Source organism: Cyrtonyx montezumae, unplaced genomic scaffold (genome assembly GCF_038088225.1).
Source record: "Cyrtonyx montezumae isolate F1298 unplaced genomic scaffold, pur_monq_1.0 scaffold_7, whole genome shotgun sequence".
Classification (NCBI taxonomy): Eukaryota; Metazoa; Chordata; class Aves; order Galliformes; family Odontophoridae; genus Cyrtonyx; species Cyrtonyx montezumae.
This window is the reverse complement of record NW_027072078.1, coordinates 24,531,986-24,557,268: the sequence shown is the minus strand read 5'-3', so window position 1 is coordinate 24,557,268 and position 25,283 is coordinate 24,531,986. Positions and strand designations below refer to the sequence as shown.

Here is a 25,283-nt window from a genome sequence, read left to right as displayed (position 1 = left end):
TCCAAGAGCTGCCAATAGCACCTCATTTTTTCCTAGAGCAAGGGGAAAGGCAGAGCACTACTGGTGCTGAGGGGAAGCCATACACCTCTGAAGTAAAGCTTTCCAGAATGAACAGAGCAGAGGGAAGGCAGGCAGCGTGGCAAGCCAGAACACATCAGCCTGAGGCCACATAGCAAGGAGATCAAAGAATACAGGCAAGTCTGTGTGAAACCCTTGGTGCTTAAGTGAGATGTTGGATTTGATGTGGCAAAGATCAACAGAGACCTGCTCGACCCCTGGCTGATATATACCATAGGTGCACAGTGCATGAGGATCCCTCTCATATTCCTTCCTAGTAGAATAAAAGTGGTCCAGGAGCTACTACACAAGTCCTGTACCAGATGTCTGCAATTGGAAATCTTTTCACAGACCTTGTTTTTCAGAATTGCCTGCAGATTAAAAAAAAAAGTCTGTGCTTAAAATCTGTCTTTACAGGATATCCACTAAGTATCGTTCATGACCAATCATTCACATCTACCGCTGTATTCTAGAGGGATGCTGCTTAACAAGCTGACGGGACCATACATCTAATTCAGCTCTGCCACTCACAGCACACAGCACCTTTCTGTGCACCAGGAACATCTTTAATTTACATAATGTACATTAACAAGCTGCTCAGGTGTGACTATGCTATAAAACCTACAAGATTCTAGTATAGCTTTGTGCAAACATTTATTTGCTCTACCAGCCTACGTCAGCACAAATAATAGCAGGCACATAAGGCACATCGGTTTTCTTTAGCTTAAAGATCAGTCACAATATCATAATCTCTTTCCTGCAGTATAGGCTCTCAGCCCATACTTTCTGTCTACTTGAACTCTTTTCCAGACATTAACAATCCCAGATCATGCTAGAATTGGACAGAGAAAGTGGCATCGGGTGGGATGATGAAGGCCTGCAAGCTCTAAGAGCTAAACAATGCTGTTTTAAGAAGCACTGCAGTTAGTGATGATGTTTCTTTCACAAGAAAACCAGAATGTAGAGTTTTCTATGTGTTGTACCCCAATTACAACCAAAGCCTCAAACCATACACAAGCAATACAATGATGAAATATTATTTATGTAAGCATCAACACAGGATATCAGATCAATTCACATAGCTAATTCTGAAATAAGGTTCCTGTGCAACTAGTCAGTTTTGTTGTAATCTTGTGCACAATCTAAAGGTGTTTCCACTTGTACTGCCAGTGGACTGCAACAGATAGTTACACAACTCAACACATGTCCCAGTTAGGCTTTAAAACTGGTCCTGCCCAGGTCTCCAGATTGCATGTCTCTTGTGATCAGTAATTTACTACTTGAGATTTGTGCTCAAGGCTTCTGGCACAGTCTTGTGCCTGCCCCTTCCAGGCTCTGCTGTCACCCTGTGCTTGTACTCTTGGTGCCTGTGCAATATCCCCTGCTGTTCTTAGTAGGCTTCAGGATTTGGCTAACATTTTATTGGCATAATCTAGCCACACAGACATCTCTGTTCTAGGCCCACTGGCCAGTCCACTGTACCAAAATAATGGTTTGGTAGGATGTGTAATAGATAAACAGAGAGAGTGTAATAAATAGACATAATCGTTTGGTAACTACCTGTTATTAATATCTGTTGTTTATGGCAATATTACTGCTGTGTTATCAAAATTGCTCAACAACATATGCGAAGCTTTAATCAGACATATGGGCTGAAACAGTCTAGAGAGCTTTTTGAAGTCAGAGGGTGAATAATTGGACCAGCTTAGCTTTAAATCCTCTCACAAACCACACATTTCACAGTATCAAACAACTCCAGTTTGCTTTAGAATTAGAGCTTTTTGGATCAGTGCAAAAAGTTAAATCTGAAAAAAATGTTATTACTGGTTGACATTCCGCTTTTCTCCTAGACATGCCTCATACATGTCTCTGTGGCTTTGAGCATGGGTTTTTTGGTTTTTTTTTTTCAATGCTTGTCCAGAGCTTAACAACAGGATGCCAGATTCATAGCTATTTACATTAGTTGACTCCCACTGCCTGCCTAAATGTCAATTATAATGAGACAGAAGTAGAAACACAGCAGATAACTTTCTGCCGTGAGCTTTCTACATCACTGTATCTTGTTTTTCTTACAAGTTTTCCCTCTTTCATCAGGGTGTCCTGCAATCAGTCTTACCCATCTTCTGCTACTTCAATCAGAAATCTGCTCTGTAGCTAACAAGATTTTAAACACTTAATTGTTTCCACGTATTTTGTAAGGAGAACGAAAGAATATTTAGGGTGAGATTCATGCCCAGGTAATTCCACAAAGATCTACAAAACCCTACGTTATCCCTTCCTGCAGCTTCCTGTGGCCAGCTCCCATGGCCTGATTTATAGACACACTTTGCATCTGCAACTCATTGTCAAATTTAAGCTTTGGAGTGGCTCTGCTCCTCTGGAAAGCTGTACCTAATGACATAGTGCATGAAAAAGAACGTAACTATCTATTAGTGTGTAGCAATTTACCTTAGCATTTAGAAAGATATGAATAATATGCACAGTCATGCCCATGTTTCTAATGCAGACAGAATTATTCATTGCAAAGCTGGGCAATATTTTTCTGTTTAACACTTATTACAGATAAATGTTTTCTGAATTCAGTACCTCAATATGTGTTTGAATAATACTCTGAAAATAATATTTCATGCAAATATTGCACAGAAATATTGGTTCTTTCCTCCATTGAATAGTTATTTCCAAATCAACTTCCTTAGGATCAACTGTTGTTTATCCACTCAGCTAGGCTTCGCCTGGGCTAATAAAAAGATACAGTGTTAGCCCCCAAATATTTATAATCCTAGCTTCGGATTTTTTTGCTACCACAGCATTTCTGGTGTTAAAACAGACAACACAGGAAAAGGAATAAAAGTGAGTCAGAAGTTACAAAGATATATTCTTGATATATGAATGCCCTTATTCCACTGACTGCTAAGCTTCACATTGCTTCTGATATGTGCGTTCTTCCCTTAGAATCACAGAACGATTAAGGTTGGAAAAGACCACTAAAATCACCTAGCCCAATCCTCACCCCATCCCACCCTGCTCACTGACCATGTCCCCTTTTAATTCCTGAATGCATCAACTCTCATTATTTTCCCAGTCTATTTATTGAAGATTGACTAGTTGATATTCGCTTGCAAGTAATCCTCAAACTCTGAATAAATGTTTTGCTTGCAGGACTCTAAATGGACAATTACATCTACAGCTATGCAAATATTCTTCAAGATCCCAACCCAAGGCCCATGAATGCCACTCTTGTCCTATTTCCTTTAATTTTCAAAGTTCAACAGTCATTCTGAGCAACATTCACCTTCACTGCCAATGGTCAAAACAAGATCATGATACTACATTGTGCAAGATCTTACAGAGAGATAGTCTTGTGGTACAAGACTGCATTTTATAAGTCACAAAGAAAGTATTTCCTCCTCTAAATTACAGAATAGGTGCATACAGTGCAAAATAAAATGTGGCCAGGCAACGCTTTCCAGTTCCCAGAGGCACAAGGCTGGATCATGCCCCCAGTGAGCACAGCTAGCCCCTTCTTAGACAGGTCATGCCCACAGTGCATGAAAGTCCTATTGTTGTGATATACTATTACTACTGTTAGTAATAATAAGATGACAAGAAGCTGGTTTTCTTTTCAATTTGATACATGAAATAGCAGGACAGCCATGCTGCAGCCCCCCAGAGAACAGCTTCACCTCCACACATCAGGCTGCTGGGCTCAGGGGATGGCACATGACAAGTAGCTCAGGGGACAGCAGCCAAACCTGTTTCTCTGAGCTCATCCTTTAGGAAACCAGCTGGCGTGCTTGGAGACCTCACTGCAATGCATCCCAAAGTATAGCAACGTGGCAGAATTGGGAGGTTAGCTGCTAAAACACAATTCTGAACAAAGCTCCAGTGTAGGTGCATACCCTCAGTACTGTGCACAGCTGTTATTTTCCTGCAGTGCATCAAGTGGTCTTATGCCAGAACAAAACACTGATGTAAAAGAGCTTCTTGCTGAAACCTGGCATTGCAGCTCGCTCCCAGCTAGTGTTACAGTATAACTGTCCCTACAGAATTTCACCTTCCTTTGCACTTGTGTTTGCTGGTTACTGATGCTGAAGTGAAACAAAATAAACACATCAGACATATGTACACATTGCTTAAAAATAACACAGGCTACAATCTGTTACATACGCCTCCTTAGTCCTCAAAACAGAAAAATAAATAAATAAAGCAAAAGCATAAAACTAGGGACTCTGTCTACTCCACCTGTGCCACAGTGCATCTCTGTCTTGGTCAGATATAGTCAGATATTATATGAAAACCATAAGGTCCGTAAAACAAAAACCTAATTTGTAACTACTTTTAGAAGAAAATTCAAGTGCTTTGAGAAGAAAAAGATGTTGGCAACAGAACTCCCGGCCTGACCTGTGTCCAGTTGCTGTTGTCAGAGACAGAGTAGATTTGGAGATGGTTACCATGGCCCAGTGAGGTCTAAGGTAAATGGTGCTCATCCACTTCCATCTTGAGCAATATTGCATTCACCTGCTTCCTGCCTTCTAGCCTAGGGTAACAACATAGGAATTTATTCACATTTTTATTTACTTCCATTTTTTTCTGCTAGACATTTCCTTCACTCACATGAAGACTGCAGAAGTTGTCATCATGCAGTAGGACCGTATGGCTTCAAAATCACAAATTTCCTAAGCCCTGGCTTTATTATTTTAATTATTATCTTGAAATACTGAATGAGAGAAGAATTGTGTCTTCAAGATGGGATGTCAGAATAATTTTATATCTTGTCACTAGGTAATGATTGTAATGGTATCCCTTACTTAGCTGCCTTCATTAACGACTTGATGGTGGTAGCATGTTTCAGCAATTGTGAACATGTGGAACATTCTGTGTTCTGGGGGAAAAGATTAGCTTAATGAGGAGAAAGCCAATTTCCTGAAGAAGTGTCTAACATAGTTCCTGCTTTTAAAAGAAAGACTGCGACACGGACAATTTGTCATTACAAGGTATAAAAAAACGTTTAACTTCATAGTTTGCTGCACTTACAGCTCTCCTGCAAAGGGAACAGAGATTAATAGATTTTTCTCACCCAGTAAAATAGACGGTGAAATCTGTCCCTCTGAGTTCTTTTGCTCAATAGAGAAGTGCTCATTACTCAGATCGTGCCCAAGAAGCAGCCCAGCATTCAGCTCCTTGGGCACCGCAGAAGTTTCACTCAGTGCTCATTACACCCTTGGGCACCTTTGAAAATGTGGCCAACAGACACTAAAACCCTGTGACAGAGCTTTGATAGGCACTGAATCACTCCTCATATCTTTCAGATACAATGTACTTGGGCAAGTATACTGAACTTCAGTAGTCAAGCAGTACGAGCAACAAGAAGCTTCCAGTAAGCCGAAACTGGAGTGCCCCAGTGCCGCAATGTTTGGCAGAACCAGAGAAGCTGCAGAAAGGAACAGCTATTAGCATTAGGTCATCCAGACCATCTTGCCAACAAAGGATGTTTCTCTCCAGCCTTGGCAAGCAAACCTGGTAATCAGGCTTGCCAAAATAAAAACTGGCAAGAGCCTTGACACCTGATGTGCAAAGAAAAGGGCTGAGCACAAAGCTAATATTTACTTTGTCTGCATCTTTTCCAGAATTTAAGCAGAAAGGCTAGAATGTCCTTGAATGTTCATCCACAGGAAAAACCTGCACCATATTAGCTGTGTCTCGGCACTTGACAACTTATGCCATCTTGGATTTTTCCAGCAAATTTAAGTACCATGCTGGAAAAATTCTACAGAGAAGGTTTAATGTTGTTTTTTTTTTCCTATTTACTAAATATAAAATGCATTATTTACCAGCCTGCATCAGCAACTTATGACAACCTTACCATAAAATAAAAAGACTGTGTTAAGGGAACAGAGATTTAGCACATTAAAAGATTATAGTTTTAGACAGTTTCAAGCTCTCACGCTGCTCTGCAGCAAAAACCTTTCCACAAGCAAGCTCTCAAACTAACCCTTTCCCAGTAAAATCCTTCTTTTAAGGTGACTCGGAATTTTAAATGAAAAAAGTGGACTCAGCCCATCAAAACCACAAATACCTTGTTAATAGTGAAATGAGAAAAAAGACAGAAGCTGGAGAGCCTTCAGAGTAACATCTCCAAGCACCTGATGGAACTGTAGGTGTCCTTGTTCACTGCAGGGTGTTGGACTAGATGGCCTTTAAGGGTCCCTTCCAACTCAAATGATACTATGATTTTAAGACACCCACATCCTCACGGAGAAGTGGAGTTAGATAGTATACTAAAGGACATTGGTGGCAACCAGCTGGGTTATGGATACTTATCTTAATTGGGCAAAATGCTTTTCTGATAAAATGTATTTTTGTTAATGCCAATCACCAGACATAACAGACCAAACAAGGTATCTTTAACTGATGATAAAAAGCATTGTGCTCTGAGGCCAGAGGCTATACTGGTGCCTGTCATCCTGCCCATCCCATGTGAGGTACGCATGGCACTCTGAAAATCCTCAGGCAGCAGTCAAGATCTGGTGTTTTAACTGCTCCCTGTGCTATCCCACAGGGACAGCCACTGCTTTGTGCTTGGAAAAGAAAAAAGGACATCTACTGGAAACACTATTGCATTGAATAGAAAGCTGACAGCCACCTTGTGTAATCATGATTATAACAAATCCAAGAAACGGGAATATATGCATAAAATATTCATTATTTGCTCCTTGTCAGCTTGTAAATCTTTCTGTTTAGATTAGCTCTGCTTTCAGGACAGTCAAACTGTCTACCACTTTGTGACCCAGTAAAACATACAGATCTAAAACTTGGGAGGTATAAATTCATGTAACAGCTGATTTCAGAGAAGCAATTCTAATTGATGGCAACAATGTTTTTAGCCCATTATTCAAAGCCATTACTTGTTTATAACATACACAAAAGTAGAAACATTGTTCTAATTTCTGTATTTTAATAAAAAATATAACTCTGAATTGTGTCCAACACAGTCCCAGTAAATGTGCAAAATAAAAGGATGAATGTAGTCTTCCCAAATAAATCATTCATGTCCACATTTACATGAGTTGTGGTATCATGTGTTGTGACTTTTCTTTACTCCTATCACTTTTGCTTAAGAAATCTCAAAGATCTCAAATACTGAATAATTGATTGGCTGGGGGAAACTGTGAGTGGAAAATATTATTTTCCCAATGCAAAGATGTTCTCAGAGCATCAGAAAGAAACTGAACATGTTAAAACAAGACAGACTTTCAGAAAAAGTGAATACTTTTTCAAATAGTCCAGGAAAGTCAAGAATTGTGCATGAAATTCCCTTGTTGGATCTACTCTTGGATCCCTGCTACCCATTTATGGCCACTGCCAATAAAAATCCAGAATCCCTCTGGACACAAGTCATCCAAAACAGGACAGTTATACCAGTTTTCATCACTTAAACACCCAAAAAAGCGAAGCTTACTGCTGGAATTACACAATATGGCTTTTCTAAAGCAAGAGATATTTGTGTTCTCTTTGCAATTCCTTGAGTTGATAAACAAAATAGTGATCAGAAGCGAACAACGCTGTTTTAATGGAAACTGATACACACTCAGTCCTAAAAGAAGCTTTTCACTAAATGACCAGGGGATGCCAATCAATGGGAAGTTAGCTCAGAGACAGGAAACAAAGAGAAAAATGACTAAATATTTCTATTTTCTCACGTATGGTTGTTTGCATCACAAGAAGATCAACTTGTGAAATTAATTCACATACAAGTAATGAGAGTAGTGACAAGCAGAATTCTGTAGATGCGACGTGGCAGTGGACCACAAAAATACCTTGGAGGACTCTGACAAAACTAGAGGGTGGGTATGTCCATGAAAATCACCACAAAGAAGTGTATGAAAATTTACCACGGAACTGAATGGTGGAATTCACCCTCAATAATGACTTATGTGTGACTTAGTTTCCACTATGAATATATTAGCAGTGCTATTTGTCAATTAGCCTTAGCTTGGCACAACTGCTCTAAGTGAGAGCCAACCCCAGATCCTTAACTTCTCATTTTGCCAAGTCAGCTTACCCCCAGACCTCTTCTCCAACTAAGTCCAGCTCCCCATGCCTCTACTCTGGGGTCGTGTGCTCTAGGACTCTGATCACCTTGGTAGCTCCTGCTGGACCCTCCCAGGTTCCTGAATCGAGGGATTAATAACTCAAACTGCAAAATAATTTTTTGGGGTATTCTTCGTTGAAGGAGAACCCCTAAAACTTATGGGCAGCTGCCATGTAACTACCCCTAACAGCACATTCCCCATACAGAGGTAAGAAGAAAATGACACGTTACAGAACTTCAGTTCAATAAATAAAAACAGTTCAAAATTTCTGCCTTTGAATTTTAGGAGGAGCTGAGGGAGATAATATCCAGCATGGAAGCAAACTTAATTCAAAACATACCAATGAGGATTCTCTTATAAACACATGATTCAAAAGCATTTTTGACTAAATGTGTGGCATCTCTTGTGTAACTTCAATAACAACTACATTTGATAAAACCAGCCACCCTGGTCCCTTTCATCTGATAACCTCTCATTATCTTCCCAGTGACAATGACAGGAGCCCACACCCTACAAAAGACAGAAACCATTTTGTTATAATTAAATAAGATACCTCTACATCAACAGCAGGCAATTCTTAATGGTCATTTCACAACACTGGAGGCTAAGAAATGACAAATAACATTTCCATCTGAGACTACCAGGAGAGACTGTGTCTATTCAGATTAAAAATAGAAGATTCTAGACAAGAATCTCCTCGACAAATGCTCCTTGGACTGCATAACGCAGACAGCCCAGGCTCCCTCCCATTCAGGAACCCATATCTGCACTCCTCGTATCTTCCCCCAGTCCCACAGTTCCTGAACTTCCTTCAGACCATGACTCAAGTGTGGGGATTCCCATCCTTGCCTACAACACCATTTGCAAACTAACCTCACCAAGACCATAGTTGAAATCCAGAAATTATAAGCCTGTAGAGATGATTTAACATAGGTCTTCAACTACCTTGATGTGCACAATAGCACATCATGAGTGCAGTGTGACATCCTCCAGCCACGTGCTGAAAGGACATCCCAGCTGCCCTTTGGGATGGATTTAGTCCTTCCTGCATAGCTTTGGGCTGCTCAAAGCAGACAGACAGACCGAACCCCTCCAGGTCCACCAGCAGCCCACTGGAGCTGCATATCTTACAGAGTGCTTTTGTAACACCCAGTGATTGGTAGTCACTGATTAGTAGCACTAAGCAGCACATCTGGTTTTAGGCCAGGGCCTCTAGTACTGCCATCAATATTGACTCTTTTTACATTATCTAAAGCAAAACTCCACAAGATTAAAAGCAGTGTGACAGTGCTGTAGGTCTGTTTTTTTCCTCAGAGGCTTTTCACTCCCACAGTTTCAGCTGAAGCCAGCCTCCATCTGATATCCATGAAATACCAGGAAAGCACCAGTTCTTTCATTCCAGATGCCAGCTTCGAAAACTCAAGATGAAAATGCTCAGTGCAAGGGGAAAGCATTTTGACACATCTATTCCTACAACACACACACACAGCATTCTGCAGGGTTCAAAGCTGCATCAGCCTTGCTTCCAGCCCCAGAATAAAAGAGACTTCAGAGACAGACACGAAGTAGTTTGGGTAATTCACACTTCAGGAAAACTTACCTCTGTGCTCCCTGTGTAACACTTCGACAGTACAAGCACTTGTATCTGGGTCAAGGAAGCAGTAAGTGCGTGTTCCAGCTGAACTGCCTGCTCCAAATATGGCATCACATTTGTGTTTCCACCCTCCCCCTAAAAAAAGACCTGGCTATCCTGTGACTCTAGAAAAGGAGTTTAGCTTTTGTGATTCATCCATTCTGAAGTTTCAGCAAGGACTTTTTTTCTTTTATACTCAAAGTAATTTCAAATACATAGAAAATACCATAAAATATTATTCTCCTTTTTATTCTGTTCAGATTTGCAACACAAATTATGTCCTGTGCAGGAAGGTAAGAAAAACAAACAAACAAAAAAACCCAACCTCTTGCCTTTGCAGCTGCTTCAAAGGTTTAAAGCCAATATGTGCACACTGTGTTCATTTACCCACCTGCAACTACACCAGAGCCAACTTTGCACACAATGCAAGAAAACACTGTTAAGAACAATAAACTGTGATTGCATAAAAATCTAGATTTATAACCACCATAAAATGATGCCCTCAGCATTTCCCATTATAAGGTGATAGCATGCTCAATGAAAACGCAATCAATAAAGTGTTTGTCTCATTTCTGATTTGACTTTTTCCAATACTTGCAACTGCTTCTGTAGATTAAGTGGAAGAATGAGGAAGCAGAGGGGAAAGAAGCGTTAGAGGATGAACAATTCTCCATATTGCTAAAAAGAATTTATATAAAAACACTTTTGGGAGCACTGGCTTTTATTTTCCTATGGCAACTTCTAGGCATATAATGAATGTCTGAACATTAAGAATTTATGTGTGCTGCCTTAGATGAGCATAATTCTCAACTATTATTAATGAGAAACTACAAAACACACTCCAAGTTTTATGCCTAAATTACATGAAGTTTCCAAAACCCATAAATACATCTGTCTATTGGTATCTACAGAGAATTACATAACATGCTTTTATAACACAGCCTCCAAGGCAGTGGAACTCATCCCAGTTGAGAAAAGATCTTACAAGGAAAACTTCCTACAGAGTAACTCTTTGCTCTGTTTTCTAAAATATTTATAGATGCCTTCAGTCTAGTCAAGAAATGGAGAAAAAAAGTTTCAAATTCAGCATTGTTATTTACAATGTAGCCTGATTTTAGTTTTCAATATCCTCTGAGAAAGGGTGTTTCGTTGTAATTCATTTGTTGGTTAAGAATGAATAGAGCTTTACAATAATAAAAGAGATGATAGTTTTGTCTTTACTTTCACGTTCATCAAATTTCTTTATTGTTATAGTGAAGTAATTTACCAGATCTCACGTCTAGGAACATTCTAGTGTTTATATCACAAATTATGGCTTCAGGGCTTTGGTCTCTGATGATTTACAGCAATATTGACAGTTTTATGTGTGGTAACATACACAGAAGAGTAGCATGGACTGTTTGGACCAGCAGAGCCAGAATGGGACTGAATCAACACCAACACACCTGACCAACATCAGTACAAGCACACAACGACACAACACCCGTTGTTATTTCTCAAGTCATGACCTATCACCCAACCACAAAAGCACGTGAAGTTCTCTGCAATCTTCAGGAAAAAGGCCCTATGAGTCCTTTCCTAGGGGCTCATAGAGGAAAGCAGCATCTTCAAATTGTCAGAGCCAAATGGCATTAAGATCAAAAGTGAACTAGGTGCCAGAGACTGCAAGCAAGAAATACATATTTCCAAAAGTAATGCTAAATGGAAAATTCAAAAGCAATGTTAATTTTTATTTTTATTTTTAATGGCCAAAACTTGAAGGTTTTTATGTACATATTTTTCAGGTAGCTCAAAGTGTTTTTCTTTGGGGGAAAAAAAAAAAAAAAAGTAGCATAAACCCAATTAAACAAAGGAGAAGTTGAAGCTGCTGTGGTCTTTGGCCTGTAAGCACTATGGGAGCAAGTAGGTAGTGAAAATGAAAGTGCAAGTAACAAGTGAGAGCATCATAAGTTCCTAAATCACATGAATTAGCTGCAGCAGCTTGGAGTGAGACAGCAGAGGCAATAAGAGCAGCAGGGCAAGGGGAAATGCAAAGGAACAGTGAATAAAGCAGCAACAAAATTCCCAGTGGGAAATTATTTCAGCAAACAACAGAAAAAGGCCCAACTTCCAGAAGATGGAATAAAAAACCCTACTTGCTAGGAAGCATGATTTGGTGAGGGTTCAGTCTTGTGCCCCATTCACATACTAACTGCAGTGTACAGAAAGATCATGGTTTCTATGATTGTGGCAATCTCTGACTAAGGAAACTAAGGGCATTTCTGGAGAATTCTGTTTTCTGGCTGTGAAACTGAGGGGTTGCTTTATCCAAAAAATGCTTTTTATTTTTCAGATGGAAAACAGACTAATTTTCAGCCACATTTTAATAATGTCCTCACTTTACAGGTGTGGCAGATTGAGCAGCACTCTGTTTCACTAAACAAACTGATACATTCCCAGTGAAAAAGAAGTCCAGCTCCTAAGCACCAACATCCATTTTTCATTTCCTCCAGATTTCACTTGTCTAACAATTACTAGAGAATCAGGACATTGTTTTTAAGTTTAGATGTGACACCAACCAAACTACACTCCTTTCTTTCTCTGCAAGTACTCTCCTTGTTCTGAAATCTTAGTGATGCCTTCCTATTTTAGCATCCCTTTACTTACCAGAGCATTCTGCCTTTCTCAGACACATTTCCAGCTGAGATGAATGAAATCAAGGAGGAACACAGCGCATGCATGTGCAGCAGGCTGTCTGCAACTTAATCATTCTTATATTAATGTAATCACATCTGCTCCATGAAGCTTCTAGTGAACAAGAGTAGATAACAGTTGCAGGATGTGGCCCACATACTTGTCTCAGTGTCTGCTGCTTGCCAGGCATTACATTTCCACATAGTGGAGATGCCTGCAGTTGTTTCAGTGATGCCTCCAACTGCTGTGCAAAGCACTCCTCACTCTGGGATGGATTCTCACATTTGTTCCTTTAATGAAAGCTGTCTGTGATTCACTCAGAGGGCAATGACTTGATTCATACATTTTAATTCACTCCCACCCAAGCCACGCTTTGTCACAATGGATGTTTCACAACTGCTACAGCTGAGGGCAAAAGCAGAGCAGCAGCCCAGCTCCCAGCCTCACTTTCTCCAACACCACCAGCACAGCCTGCAGGGCAGCAGGCCCCAGACTCATTGACTCATTGTCAGGTTCTGGAAGCCACTTTAATGTGAAAAGGAGTGATAACAGTGCACTGCTGTGATAAGAGGTGCTGTTGGCTAAACTGATACTGTGCTTAAAATGAAGCCCTTATGGCAATACCATGAGTGACATAATTTGTATGCAAGCTACACGGAGATTTCAGTTCAGCCACCTCTGAAACCACCATAAGTGACAAGAGGAAGCAATTCAAAACTGACTTTAAGCCAGACTATTTCTACAGTTTGCCTGGCTATAAGAAAACTGCCCGGCTCTCAGTCTTGCTCTGCTTCTGACAGCTTTACCTTTCTGACCGTTAAACAAGCTGAAGGCATCTCAATGACAAGTAACCATTGCTCTTAGAAAGAAAAGCTGCATTTCTCCATGCCAGTGGGAATTCTGAGTCAAGCATCCATGGGGCTCTCATCTCTTGCATTATCCTCTAAAGATTTGTGTAGCAGCAAACACTACATTTATATAAAAATTAAGTTACAAAGACCGTTTTCAGTTATCTAGAAATCCAGTATAATATTCTAAATAAACATGTCAAGGAAAATCTCTCTTTAAAAGAGATTGTGTACACATTTAAACTAGCAACTCATTTTCGTCATTTTCTCCTCATACTTCACACTAAGCAATTTACTACACCAGACAGAAAGAGAGCCTCACTTTTGCAGTCATATCCATTTCTACAAGGTTTCATTATTTCATTCACACTCTGGCTTTTACACTTGCTTGGCTGAGACTTCTTATATCAGTCTCCTAGCAATTCCCTTTGCTTTACATTTTCTGTTGCTTTTCTACATGAAAACCCGTACCACATCTGTCTCATGGCAGTACTGTAAGAGAAACCAGTTAATACTACAGTGTGCCTCCCAAACTGAGTTTCAACCGCTACTGGCAGCTGTGACATTATCCAGAAAGGGTGTCTGGGCCACCACATGAACTTGCTTTTCCTCACCATCTTTCTATTTTTGCAGTATTCTCAGACATTGCGCGAGTACTTTCATGGCCATGTACTTGAGTTTGCAGGACAATTCACACTTCTCAAAATTATAGGACCTCTTAATTAGTAGGTGTGATTTGGACACTTTTCTGTTGATAGGACTATGCTTCTAGATCTCATGGCTGGCAATAGAACAGGAACTCAACTAAACAGAGATCCAGGCGTGCAAGCCCTTGGTAAGCACATCTCTTAGGAAGGCAATAGAATATGTCTTAGAACAACCAGGCTGCAATCCCATACTGACACCAATATGCCACAGCAAGTTAAAAGAAGGCTAAATCTGACACAGCACCTACTGATATTTGGAGTAGCTTGGAGAATCCAGCTGGAAGAGCAATGCAAAGAGGACAACTGCAAAATCCATTAGCATTACGGGGGCTTTGCAGCCTGAGAATGTCAAATAACAGCACTAGCTGCAGGCACCTTGACGAAAAGCAGCAAGGACTGGTATATTTTTAAACTAAAATTTGCTTTAAATTGCTACTGCTGTAAATCTCAAATAAGGGCTCTATTTCCTCCCTGCACTCTTTACACAGTAGCAGCTCCTTAAGCCAAACAAGTGGGCCAAGTTCTCTCCTATGTTATTTAATGGAATTCAGACTTAATGGAGTAGCATGAAGATGAATCAAACTCACAGACCACATAAACCAGAAATATATTCCAGCCTTGAGACAATACATTACTAAACCAGCAAACTTCTATCTTGACCTTTTATATTGCATTTACCTGGAAGAAAAGACAAACAATTTAGCCCGGAGCTTCAAAAACCTGCAGCCTAAAAGTCAAGTCTCTTTAGTCCGCAGAATAGGAGATTCTGCCAAGAAAGGTCAAAAGAAAAACCATATGTCCCACAGCCAGAGAAATCTAAGAGGTATCTCATGACTTGATGCTTCAAGTACAAACACGAGTGATCGGTGATGGCCCAGAAAAATACCCATCACACAGCAGAAACCCAAACAAATTACAGATACAGCTTAAGCAATGTAAAGCAACACCAGTGCCTCAGCTGCCAGTCTATCAACTTTATGTCAGTACATAATCCAAAGAGGAACAGAATTCGGTGATACTTTGAGTAAACATTAGCAAGACTTCTTATTGCGATGGATAAAGACTTATTTCTTTGACCTTGTCTTTATTCCTTGACATAAAAGTTGATGAACATCAAAATGTACTTTTAAAAGAAACAAAAGCCATATCAGAGCAAACTGAAAACCCTCTTCTGAACAGCCTGATCCCACTTGTGAGAAAACACCCAACCTATCACAGATGTTAGTTTCATACTCTTGCTGTTGGGAGGCTCATACTTGCTGCAGTCACAGTGACATTCCCAGTGAAACCAGATTTAAGCTGAATTACTCAGGTGCTGCAATCATCTAGCTGTATTTGTGTAAATGGCAGCATATCTAGACTACTTGAGTGAAGAATGGTGATCACACTAAGAATTTACACAGCATAACAGCTTACACAGAACAAAAGCACTGTGTCTCAGTATTTATGTAACCACACAACACAGACTCACAGCCGTTACAACATCTTAGGGTTGTACCATAGGAGGAATGGCAAAAATGCACAAAACCACCCATATTTAAATGATAACACTCCCCAAACTCTCTGTCTGACTTTACCCTTTCCAGTTTCCAGCCTGGAACTGGTAGGAAGGGGGAGCGGAGCAGCACAACTTCCAGATCAGCATCTGAGCAATTCCCTCCCTCAGTTGTCTTGCGATTTAAGATGCACACAGAGCGGAGCACTTCTGAAGCAACTCTTAAATTATTAAAGAGGGAATTCTTTATTCACGGAATGTGTGATAACTCCTTCCAAACTATATGCAAAAATAAACCCCAAAATTCTAATGAAGATACAGAGAAGAAAAAAAAACAGCATAGCAGTGTTCCAAGAGAATACATAATTTACAAGTTTAAAATTCAAGCACTCCCTTCCTGTGTCTGGAGCTCTTTTAAAACACTAACAATTAAATCTCTTCGGTAAGTGTATGGGGTGTACTTCATTCTGAACCAGTGCCTTGGGAAGAGGTTACCACTCACAGCATACATTTTTGTCCCTTCTTTGCCCATCAGAGAACGAAGAATTCTGTTGCGGGACAAGATTTTGTCATAAAATTCCACCCCACCTTTGGCATAGTCTTTGGAAACAGTAGCTGCATTTCTGTCAGCCTTGCAGTCCAGGTGATAGGTCATAGCATCATAAGAAATGTAATAGAAGATTAGTCCAGCGGCGGCAATTACGAGGTTACAGATGCTGCGAAGTATCCTGGGGCCAGAATAGAGACCCAGAGCTATCTTTATACCTGCCCCACAGAGACATGTACCAGCTAAGCACGTTGGAGCCACAGCTGCACTTGCTAGAGGGCTGCCACTCTGTAAATACACAACTTCTCTGGCAAGTGCAAACTTCTGTGCTTCAAGTGAAAATGTCAGAGCTTCCTTCAAAGCAACACCTTCGTTGCTTCCCCAGTCTACTTCCTTGCCACTGATCACAACAACGTGGTTGACTATTCCCCTTTTATCCTCAATTGTGCTATCAAAATTAGGAGGGATGCCCACCAAAGAACCCGCAGGCAGCCAGGGGATTCCAGCACTGACTGGGTGGAAGCCAGAAGCCGCAAAGGCTTGGTAGTTGGTGGGCTTCACTGCAGTATCTTGAAGGACATCCTGAAAGACAGCACAGAGCCTCTGTGAAAGCTCAGCTGGCTGCCCATCTGACCAGCACTCGTGCAACAGTTTGAATGTCTGCTCAGGAAATACATGATAGGAAAGGTTAGCGCCAAACAGTCCCACGCAAGAAGTAGCCAACAAAGTGATCTTGTGCTTCTTTAACCAGACAGATGCCTTCCGCAGGAACTGCACTCCCATAGTCAAATCCTAACCTGTTTGTAACACAAAACCAGGAATTAAAGTGTGCTTAAATGGGCCTCTCATCCCTGTAGCATTTTAAAAACAACATAAGAAGCAGCAGAAAACAATAACAGATGAAACAAACCTTCATTTACATTAAAAAAACACAGAATACTTCTACAGAGAAAGTGATAGTCATTAATCTGGAGGCCTCTGAACAACAAAGGATAATCGAAACAAAGAATTAACTTCTCCCTCTCCATCAGTACATCAATTCATTGTGGTAAACCCAATAATAAAGTCACCACACTTCCTCCTCCCCTCAGCAATCAATAGACATTCTGTATTTAACCAATACACTACTCCTTGCCAGCACAGTCCTACTGCTGCACTCCGCTATGGCAGCAGACTGCAGATATCAAGAGACAGTAATTAGATTAATCTATCCTAAGTATATCTCCAAGAATTTTACTTAGTTGCCTCAAGACTGAACTCGGTACCTTGAGCTTAACTACAACACCCAAAATGGGATCATGTCTTGACGTGAAAATTTCAGGAGACAGAATTGGCCTTCCGAGTTTTTTTCTAATGGATAATCAACTTCAAAATGCAAAAGAAGAATAGTAAGTTCTTTCCTAGTTCCTCAGATTTCACCTGCCAGGCTTTGGCTCTGTCTTACTCAGCAAACAGCTATTTTCAAACACCAGCATACTTTCAATGGCAAATTTTTAAAAAAACATGTACCTGAAATAATTTGTCTGACAAATAATTCATGCAGTTCAGGGCAGAAACTGGAATAGAAATTGGTTCAGAGCAGATGACTACACTGTGACTACTTAAATCAGCTGATAAACATAAAAACTTTCCAACTTGCTAGTTGCTTCAATTCAGGAGTTCTGCTTCCCTTGGGAAGTATCAGCTCCTTTTACAGACTGTGCCATAGGATGGGTTTGAGCCCAGGAGAACTCTAGTGTCTTAAAAAAATAATCCAGTGATTACAAAGTCCTCTCCTAAAAATGATGCTACTGTAAAGTTTTAACAGTTAATAAACACTGGTTAATCCAAACCTGCCTGCAGCAAGGGCGTGGAACTAGAATAGAAGAACCTTTCCAAGCTAAGTCACTCTATGACTCTATGAATTAGGTGCCTAAAACTAAAAGAAATGACAATTGGGTGCCCATTCCCATCTGTATCTCGCAATGCTTCATCTTTCAAAGCCTTAACACATGAGCTGAGGAGAATTGTGCTGCAGCTGTTTCAGACTGCTATTTCCAGCTGTCCTTACAGGAAGCCAGGGTGGCAGAAAGAAACTGTTTTGATAGAACCAGAGGCCTTAGTGCAGAGCACCATCAAAGGTGGGTTTTGCTGCGCTGCTGGGCTTTGTATTGCAGCAGCTGAAACTTTGCCATATGCTCTTTTCTTCCACTCAGGCTGAACAATACACTCCCACAGAGGGTAGAGCAGACAACTAGGGGCTGTACCATCACAAACCAGCACTGTAGGACGTGCCAGAACACACCCATCGTGATCAACTGCAAAGGGGTATCAACCACAGGGGTACTGAAAGGGATTAAATTAAAGGGGGTGTTTTAATGGTATGCTATTACAACTCCCTCCTGTGAAGTCTTTTTGAACTTTAATTTCACCAAGGGAAGAACCCTTGAATGTTTATACTGCACCAAACACACACAGAGTGCTTAACAGAAACAATGATGCACGTAAGCACACAATCATTACATTTGTGCCGCTCAGTATAATGACTGGTGGCATTTTAACACATGGCTGAGGACTGGGGGGTGGTGATGTGTTTCACAAATAAGAAAAACACTCCAAAACTCTGAAAACTTGAATGATGAAACCCACTTTTGGAAGAAAACATCCCTGTTGGCAGAGCTAAAAGGAAGGAACAGTAATATTAAACCCAAGGGATCCCTTGGGAGTTAATGACCTCTTGGCAAATGCAGACTGGTAGTCTAGATCTGATGGGAAGGCTGTGCCATTATGGGGAGCCCTGCTGTATCACACCGTGCTGTCCTGCTGCTCAGCTAGTGCAACAGCAAGCAGAAATCACTTCTCCTGGTGGGCAGCGACCATGAAAAGATAAAAAGAAATCCCCTCAGGACCTGTTAGCACAGCTCTGCCAGGCTCAGTGCCCACACCATCACACTGCAGGCCCAAGTGATACTCTAAACCTCTGCGCAGCTTACTCGTAGGGAAGGCAACCAGGAGCTACATGGCGATTTACACAGACCACAGCCCGCGAACTCTGCCTTAGCTTACTGAACTCTGATGAAGCCACACCACGACTTACAGCCCCGTCTCCCTCAAGGGCTGAAACGCCGTGCCACGCCGTGCGCATACAGGCAAACTCATGAGCGAGCACGAGGATTTTAGCTGCAAAATCGCGGCCGGGCCGGGGGCTGGAGCCGGCCGACATGCCGCACCCTTTCCCTCCCCCTCAGAGAGCTCCGCCGCGCCGCGTTCAGCTCCAGCGGAGCCCCGTGGGCCGCAGCCCGCCGCGCGGCAGCACCCGCACCTACCGGCGCTGCCAAGGCTGCAGGCAGGGCTGCTACGGAGGACGGAAGAGGAAGGGGCGGGCGGTTCGTGTTTTTAACGGAGAGTTTTAAAGCGAGAGCGGCCCTTCTTTCCCGCTGTGCTGTACGGCTTTGGCTAGCGCGGGTCTCTTGCCCGAGGTCGTGCTGCCTCCCCGCCCCGCTGGAGCCCAGAGCAGCAGCTGCCGCAGGGCTGCGGTGCCAGCTGGGAGAGCTGCAGGCCCGGGGACAGCTGTGCCACCCCCATGCGGCTCGGCCCCGAGCCTGGTGCCGGGTCAGCACCCGGTGTAGCAGGGCTGCTGTGTGAGGCAAGCGTTGCCATCTTTTCAGAAATTAAAGTCACCGTTTCATGCAGAATTCTTCAGGTTTTGGGCAGCAGAGGTTTGCAGCTCAGAGATGTCAGTGTGCTGCGCTGTCTTAGGGGGAGAAACAGCATGCACGTCGCTGGGATTTTGATACGTGCCCTTGGGTTGCAGTGCTACAGCTCCATGTGTTTATTCTCCTTAAATACCCTCTTAATGTATTATTAATAGAGCCTTTCCACTGCAGAGACAGAGGGCAACGAGGTGGTCAAAGGGCAGATAATTGAGATGAGGGGCTGAGGTCCCCTGGTTTGGTCAGTGCAGAGAAGAGGAAGACATTCGTGGAATTTTGGCCAGTGTTCTACCTTCAGTTAAATGGGTTGTGACTATAAACTTAAGAGTTTTCATTTGTACTGAAACATTCTGCTACAATTTCTATGAAAGTATCCTAATAAATATATCACTCCGATCTTTTTGTTGCTCAGTGATCTGCTTGTCCCCAGCACTGTAGAAATGCTAATGGCACCCTCGGTTTTAACTCACAGTAGACAAGTTGTTAGCTGCTAAGAAAACACCCTTCTTTGTGAGAGGACTCTGTTCTAGCCTTGGGTTATAGTTTTGCACAGGATGGCAGGACAGGTTAGCAGTTTGCTGCCACCCAAAGGGAGAAGTCAGATAAAATATCTTACCTTCCTCACATCTTTCACTCTCTGAATCTCACTTTTTTGCCAAATCTGGCGTTCATCGGACCTTTTCCTGACCTGCTTTTAACTCACTGTCAGCAGAAAACTTCCCCACAGTGAAAACAAACAAACCAAAAAGCACTACTTTCTATTGGTTTTTATTTCTTTATTTATTTATTTTTACTTGTTAGTAAGTTGAATGGGATTGTGGAAAAGTCAGAAGGTGGGAAGCAGCCTGTAAAAAAAAGGAGAGTAGAGCTTCATCTCCCCCTTTATCAGCAGAGAACTTTAGTAGCACGGATCTGCAGCCTCAGTGTGCAACTGCATCATCTGCCAAAACTTATCGTCACTAAATAGGTATTGAGATTCATCCTCCTTACAGAACTACAAGGGAAAAGTGCACATAGATGACGAGGGGCTACTTCAGATGATACTCCACACTAAATAAGACACGCTGATGATGAATTTTGAAAGCCTGCTTGTTGCTAAGACTTACTTACTTTAGTGGTGAATTTGGATAAATGTTTGGATTGGTTTGTGCTTTCTGAAAGTTGTCTTTGGCAGCTGAAGATGTCTAGAGACTGATGGTTTCTTATGCAAGTACTCAAGATGCTGGTCCAGTTTGCATTGATAGTGTAGTTTCTTTTAAATGCTTTATGCTAAACATGATTATGGAGAGTAGAGACTCCAGCTTCGCTAAGCACCAGCTTGACATCATTCTGGCTTTAAGAAGCAGCTGCTACAGAACGGAAGATGAAAGAATAGAGTGCAGCCTATATCTGTTGTATAGGCACCTCATTACAATCAGGGAGCCACTTTTAAATTAGCCTGCTAGGTGGTGCTATAGGACATGCTCTAAGTTACTCATTCAAAAACAACGGTTCCACCTGATGTTTTATCAGAAGAAACGTAGGCGCCTACCATTACCTGCCTCTCCAATTTACAGTTTTGTGAGCAGAGCCCTGTTGCTGCATTAGCAAAAAGGTTGATTTTTTTTGTTTAAGTACAGATCTGAAAAACACTGACTTCAGTTATCTCTTAAGGCATATGTGCTCTCAGTCTCCTCTGCTTGCGTGATCTTCAAAGTAAATATTGTCAATCAGTGAATCCACTAATCTGAAAGAGATACTTTTTCCCATTATCCCTTATTCCCCGCTGGAATCTGTTTATCTGCCCTCTTAGACAAGTTTTGGGGTAATCCAAACTCCAGACAAATGTAATGAGGAGCAACAAAAGCCATGCAGTGCTAGCCCAGTTTCATGCAATGTGGTGTGTCACAAACACTTCTTCTAATTCAGTTTTTGTAGGTGTTGTCAGATGGAGCAGACACTGCAGGATTCTAGGACTGGAGAAATGTAGTCCAAGTGTGACAGTAGAATGACATCAACAGCAGAAAGAAAGAAATGATAAAGTTTGCAGAGCAAGGATCATCTGCTACTTATTTACAGAAGCAGCCTTGAAAAACAAGAGAATGGGCAGAATAGACATTAGGTACTTCTACAAAATTGTTTTGCCAAATTGAAGAGGAAGACAGAGAAGTTTGTGGCAAAATGGCTTTCCAGTCTGTCTGAGCAAGCTGCATATCTCCGTGTTATAGCTAATAGCAGTGATGGTGAGTCTGAAACATACAAAGGATTGAGCAGAAGTGCAAAGGTGCAGCTGCAGAGATCTCAGCAGTTTCAGTTCCTCTAGAGACCTCAGCAATTTCAGTTGCTGAAGAGGGAAAATATCAGCCAATACTGAAGATGTGTCATTGCATGTCACTGCCCTCACTGTTCCTCTTATAGTTAAATCCCAAATGATCTAGTGCAAGCTTATAACTGAACTTAACCTAGCAGTAAACAAAACTTGTTAAATTTAGCATTCATACTGTCTGGCTGATGTGGGTGACAGGAGGCAGCTGTACTCCAGGATTTTGCTGCCTGCTCAGATAGCACAGGTTAGAACCCACATTTTCCCTTTCATCAAGGTCTGGTAGGAATGCCAAAAGCTCTGCTCATCTCATGCTGGTAATCAAAGCCACATGCAAAATGTAGTAGGACAGAAAGTTCCCTGTCTCCTTGTTAAGCCTTTCCTGTAGAAAAAGATGATCTATTCCCAACTCCTTATCTTATTACTTGAAGATAAATACATTGCTTGTAATACCTTCTCAGGAGGGCTGATGTATAGGAAAGAATGAGCACTGAGAAACACAACTGTGGGAACAGAACAGAGAATTACATTTCTGGTCTCACATGAAACCTTCAGACTCCAGTATTCAAAAATGAGTGAAAACGTGATCGAATCATTGAAATAGGCAGGTATATAGATCAAAGAACAGCAACGAGTCTTCAGAGTGGCTGAGAAGAGACTTTTTTTTTCTCCTGTATACAACAGCTTGGAATTAGTTGGGGATCAAAAGCTGTTTTAGAAGGCAGGAAAGAGGCTGTGAGGCACTGGGCCAGCTGCATGACCATGGGACTGAGTTGTTTCCACTCAAACACTGTTGGCATTATATTTGGAAGTATTCCTCTGCTGGTCCAGATCTACTTAAAACTCAGGCAGATTCTTTGTGGGAAAGGGAAATCATGTATATAATCATGTTTTTATTGCTTAGCTTCTGCTTTTTCAGATTCAGGACCCAAATGTGCAAGCTCCTTCAGCTCTGACTGTGTTTACCAGAAGTAGGAAGGTTGATGATAAAAGACAACCAATGTCTGTGTAATCAGACATTTTAACTGTAATTATTAAAAAACAAACAAACAAACACAAAACCCTGATCTGAATGTACACTGCAATTTCTGCTGCAGCCAGCAGAATCAGATCAAGGTAAAAAAATGGATGCTGATGGAAAAATTGGACAGTGGCAGCAGAGAGCTGAGAAGGAAAGCCACTTGCTGATTCTGGGCAAATCTGAGCATGCTGAGCTCCATGGTCTTGCAAATAGGCTGTTGCTATTCAAAACTGCTTCAGATATATTCACATTGTGCAGACAGATGCTATACCATATTGTATTTTAAATGGCATTAAGCTCTAGTCATGTCACAGACATCATCGTGATGCCATTTGGCAAAATTAGAGCAAAACTCAGAAACATAAGTTGATTGTCTAGCCAGGGATTTTCTGTTGCTGCATATGAGCCATACTTGTATCCAGGTCAATTGCACATTGTCTATAGCAGATAGAATCTCTATCTTCAAGAGCTCTGGTTCTACAGTTAGCTAGCTGTAGTGAAATGGAGATACCTATAGTGAATTAGAGGGTCACATGTCTTCACAATACAGCTAATTAGTGCCATTTCCCTTCAGAATTAGAAGCAGCCCATCTTGGGAAGGGAAGGATGCTGTTTCATAGAGACAATACTATAATAATTAACAGAGTTAATCATAATTATCTAGCTTCCATAATAATTACCTTTCCTGATACCCTGACTTCAAACTCAATGATATTTGACAGCAAGGATAAACTGGGACAATTTCACTAAGTCTATAGTGAAATAGGCTATAGGATATAGGCTATTCTTGCAGGAGGGGAGCAGGGAACAAAGGCTTCGTGGACCAAGTCTTCGGAGTCCATTTTGGAACAAAACTTTGAAATATTTATAATCCTGGCCCAGAGGTTGACTTTGTCCTGGCTCTTGCTGATGTTAATGGGAGGCAGAGCATAACTGAATTCAGAGAATTTCTCATCTGTGGAACTGCCATGAAGGGGATTAGTGTTAATTACTCTTTGTTACACTAACTCTAAAGATCTGATTGTACTGGGAGAGGCTGAATGAAGGAAGTCAGATCAAAGATGCCATCATATCTTCAGTGACAATTATTTATTTGAAGCCTATAAAAAGCAGTATGTACTTCTGGCAGAAGTACAACTAACCCAATCCACCCTGGCTCAATTCAGCTGAGAAAACACCCCAGCTCTGGGGCAGGGTTATCAAAAGAAGCATGTGGATTACATGAGAGGAAATGCAACTTAATAGTAACGTGAGAGCTCCTTGGAACACACTGAGTTCACCGAATCCCCCTTGATTTAAGACTTGTCTCATTTAGTGATGTAGCTGAAGCTCAGATCCATATCTGTATGATTTGGGAAAGAAGACTTATGCTGATAGTAATAGTGAAAGATATATTCTATTAATGCAGGAATTATTTTCTGTTTCTGCTAAGAATCCAATGTTTTCTTAAAAACAGACAAAAAAAAAATCACTCGAAGATGGGATTGTGACCCACAGTGTTTTTTCTTGGACAGTATATTTAACCGAAGAAAAAGGGCAGCTTCTGTGTGGGAGCAGATTCAAGTCTTCTCTTTCTTATAAAACAGAGGTCTGGCTTGCCAGCAAGACCTCTCACTCCCTTAAGACTCACCAAAAGTAATTATATGATTCCTCTCAAGACCCAGACCACCTGAGTTTTATTTCCTTACAACATGCATATTTGATAAGTATTAAAAGTCATTTCTAAGTATGTGATCCATGGCTAATTAGGCATTTTAAACAAAGATCAAGAGCTTACTTGTATGTTTAATATTGTTAGTGTAGGAAAAAGAAGTCTAATAAAATCTCTGAACGTAAATCCCTGATAACAATAGCCACAGGGACAAAGTAGTGCTGCCTCACCTTCCTCTCCATCCCAGGAATCCAATGCTGCAAGATTCATTCTGGTCCTTTTGTATTTTCTTTGTCTGTGCTATTAGCTGCTATATATCTTGGGTTATGTTTTGTTTTGTTTTGTTTTGTTTTCTGCAAAGCTGCCTATAGTGCAAAACGTAGGCAACATGCAATGTGAAAAAAGATGCTTATTGCACAGAGGATGCCAAAATTAATAGGTCTGAATGCTAATGATGAGATTATTGATTTATTTTCCAGGACCAAGGGGACTAAGTTAATACACATGCAAATAGGGGAAAAAAAATAGAGCAACCAACTTTGTCTTTGTAGGAGCTGAACCATT

At 41.2% G+C, this 25,283-nt stretch overlaps 1 protein-coding gene across 3 annotated transcripts; it reads right to left on the bottom strand.

Annotated features, from left to right (window-relative positions):
* Window positions 1-15,256: 15,256 nt before the first annotated feature.
* On the bottom strand, window positions 15,257-24,986 carry TMEM177 (transmembrane protein 177). 3 transcript variants are annotated; one of them, XM_065750347.1, is made up of 2 exons: window positions 24,950-24,986; window positions 15,257-16,850 (listed from the first exon to the last, which is right to left on the bottom strand). In XM_065750347.1, exon 2 carries the CDS (start codon window positions 16,834-16,836, stop codon window positions 15,889-15,891), a length of 948 nt encoding a protein of 315 aa, XP_065606419.1. In that variant the 5' UTR covers window positions 16,837-16,850; window positions 24,950-24,986; the 3' UTR covers window positions 15,257-15,888. The 3 variants fall into 3 exon arrangements, with proteins under 3 accessions (XP_065606419.1, XP_065606420.1, XP_065606418.1); XM_065750348.1 differs by lacking the exon at window positions 24,950-24,986 and adding an exon at window positions 19,359-19,391; XM_065750346.1 differs by lacking the exon at window positions 24,950-24,986 and adding an exon at window positions 19,099-19,260.
* Window positions 24,987-25,283: the final 297 nt, after the last annotated feature.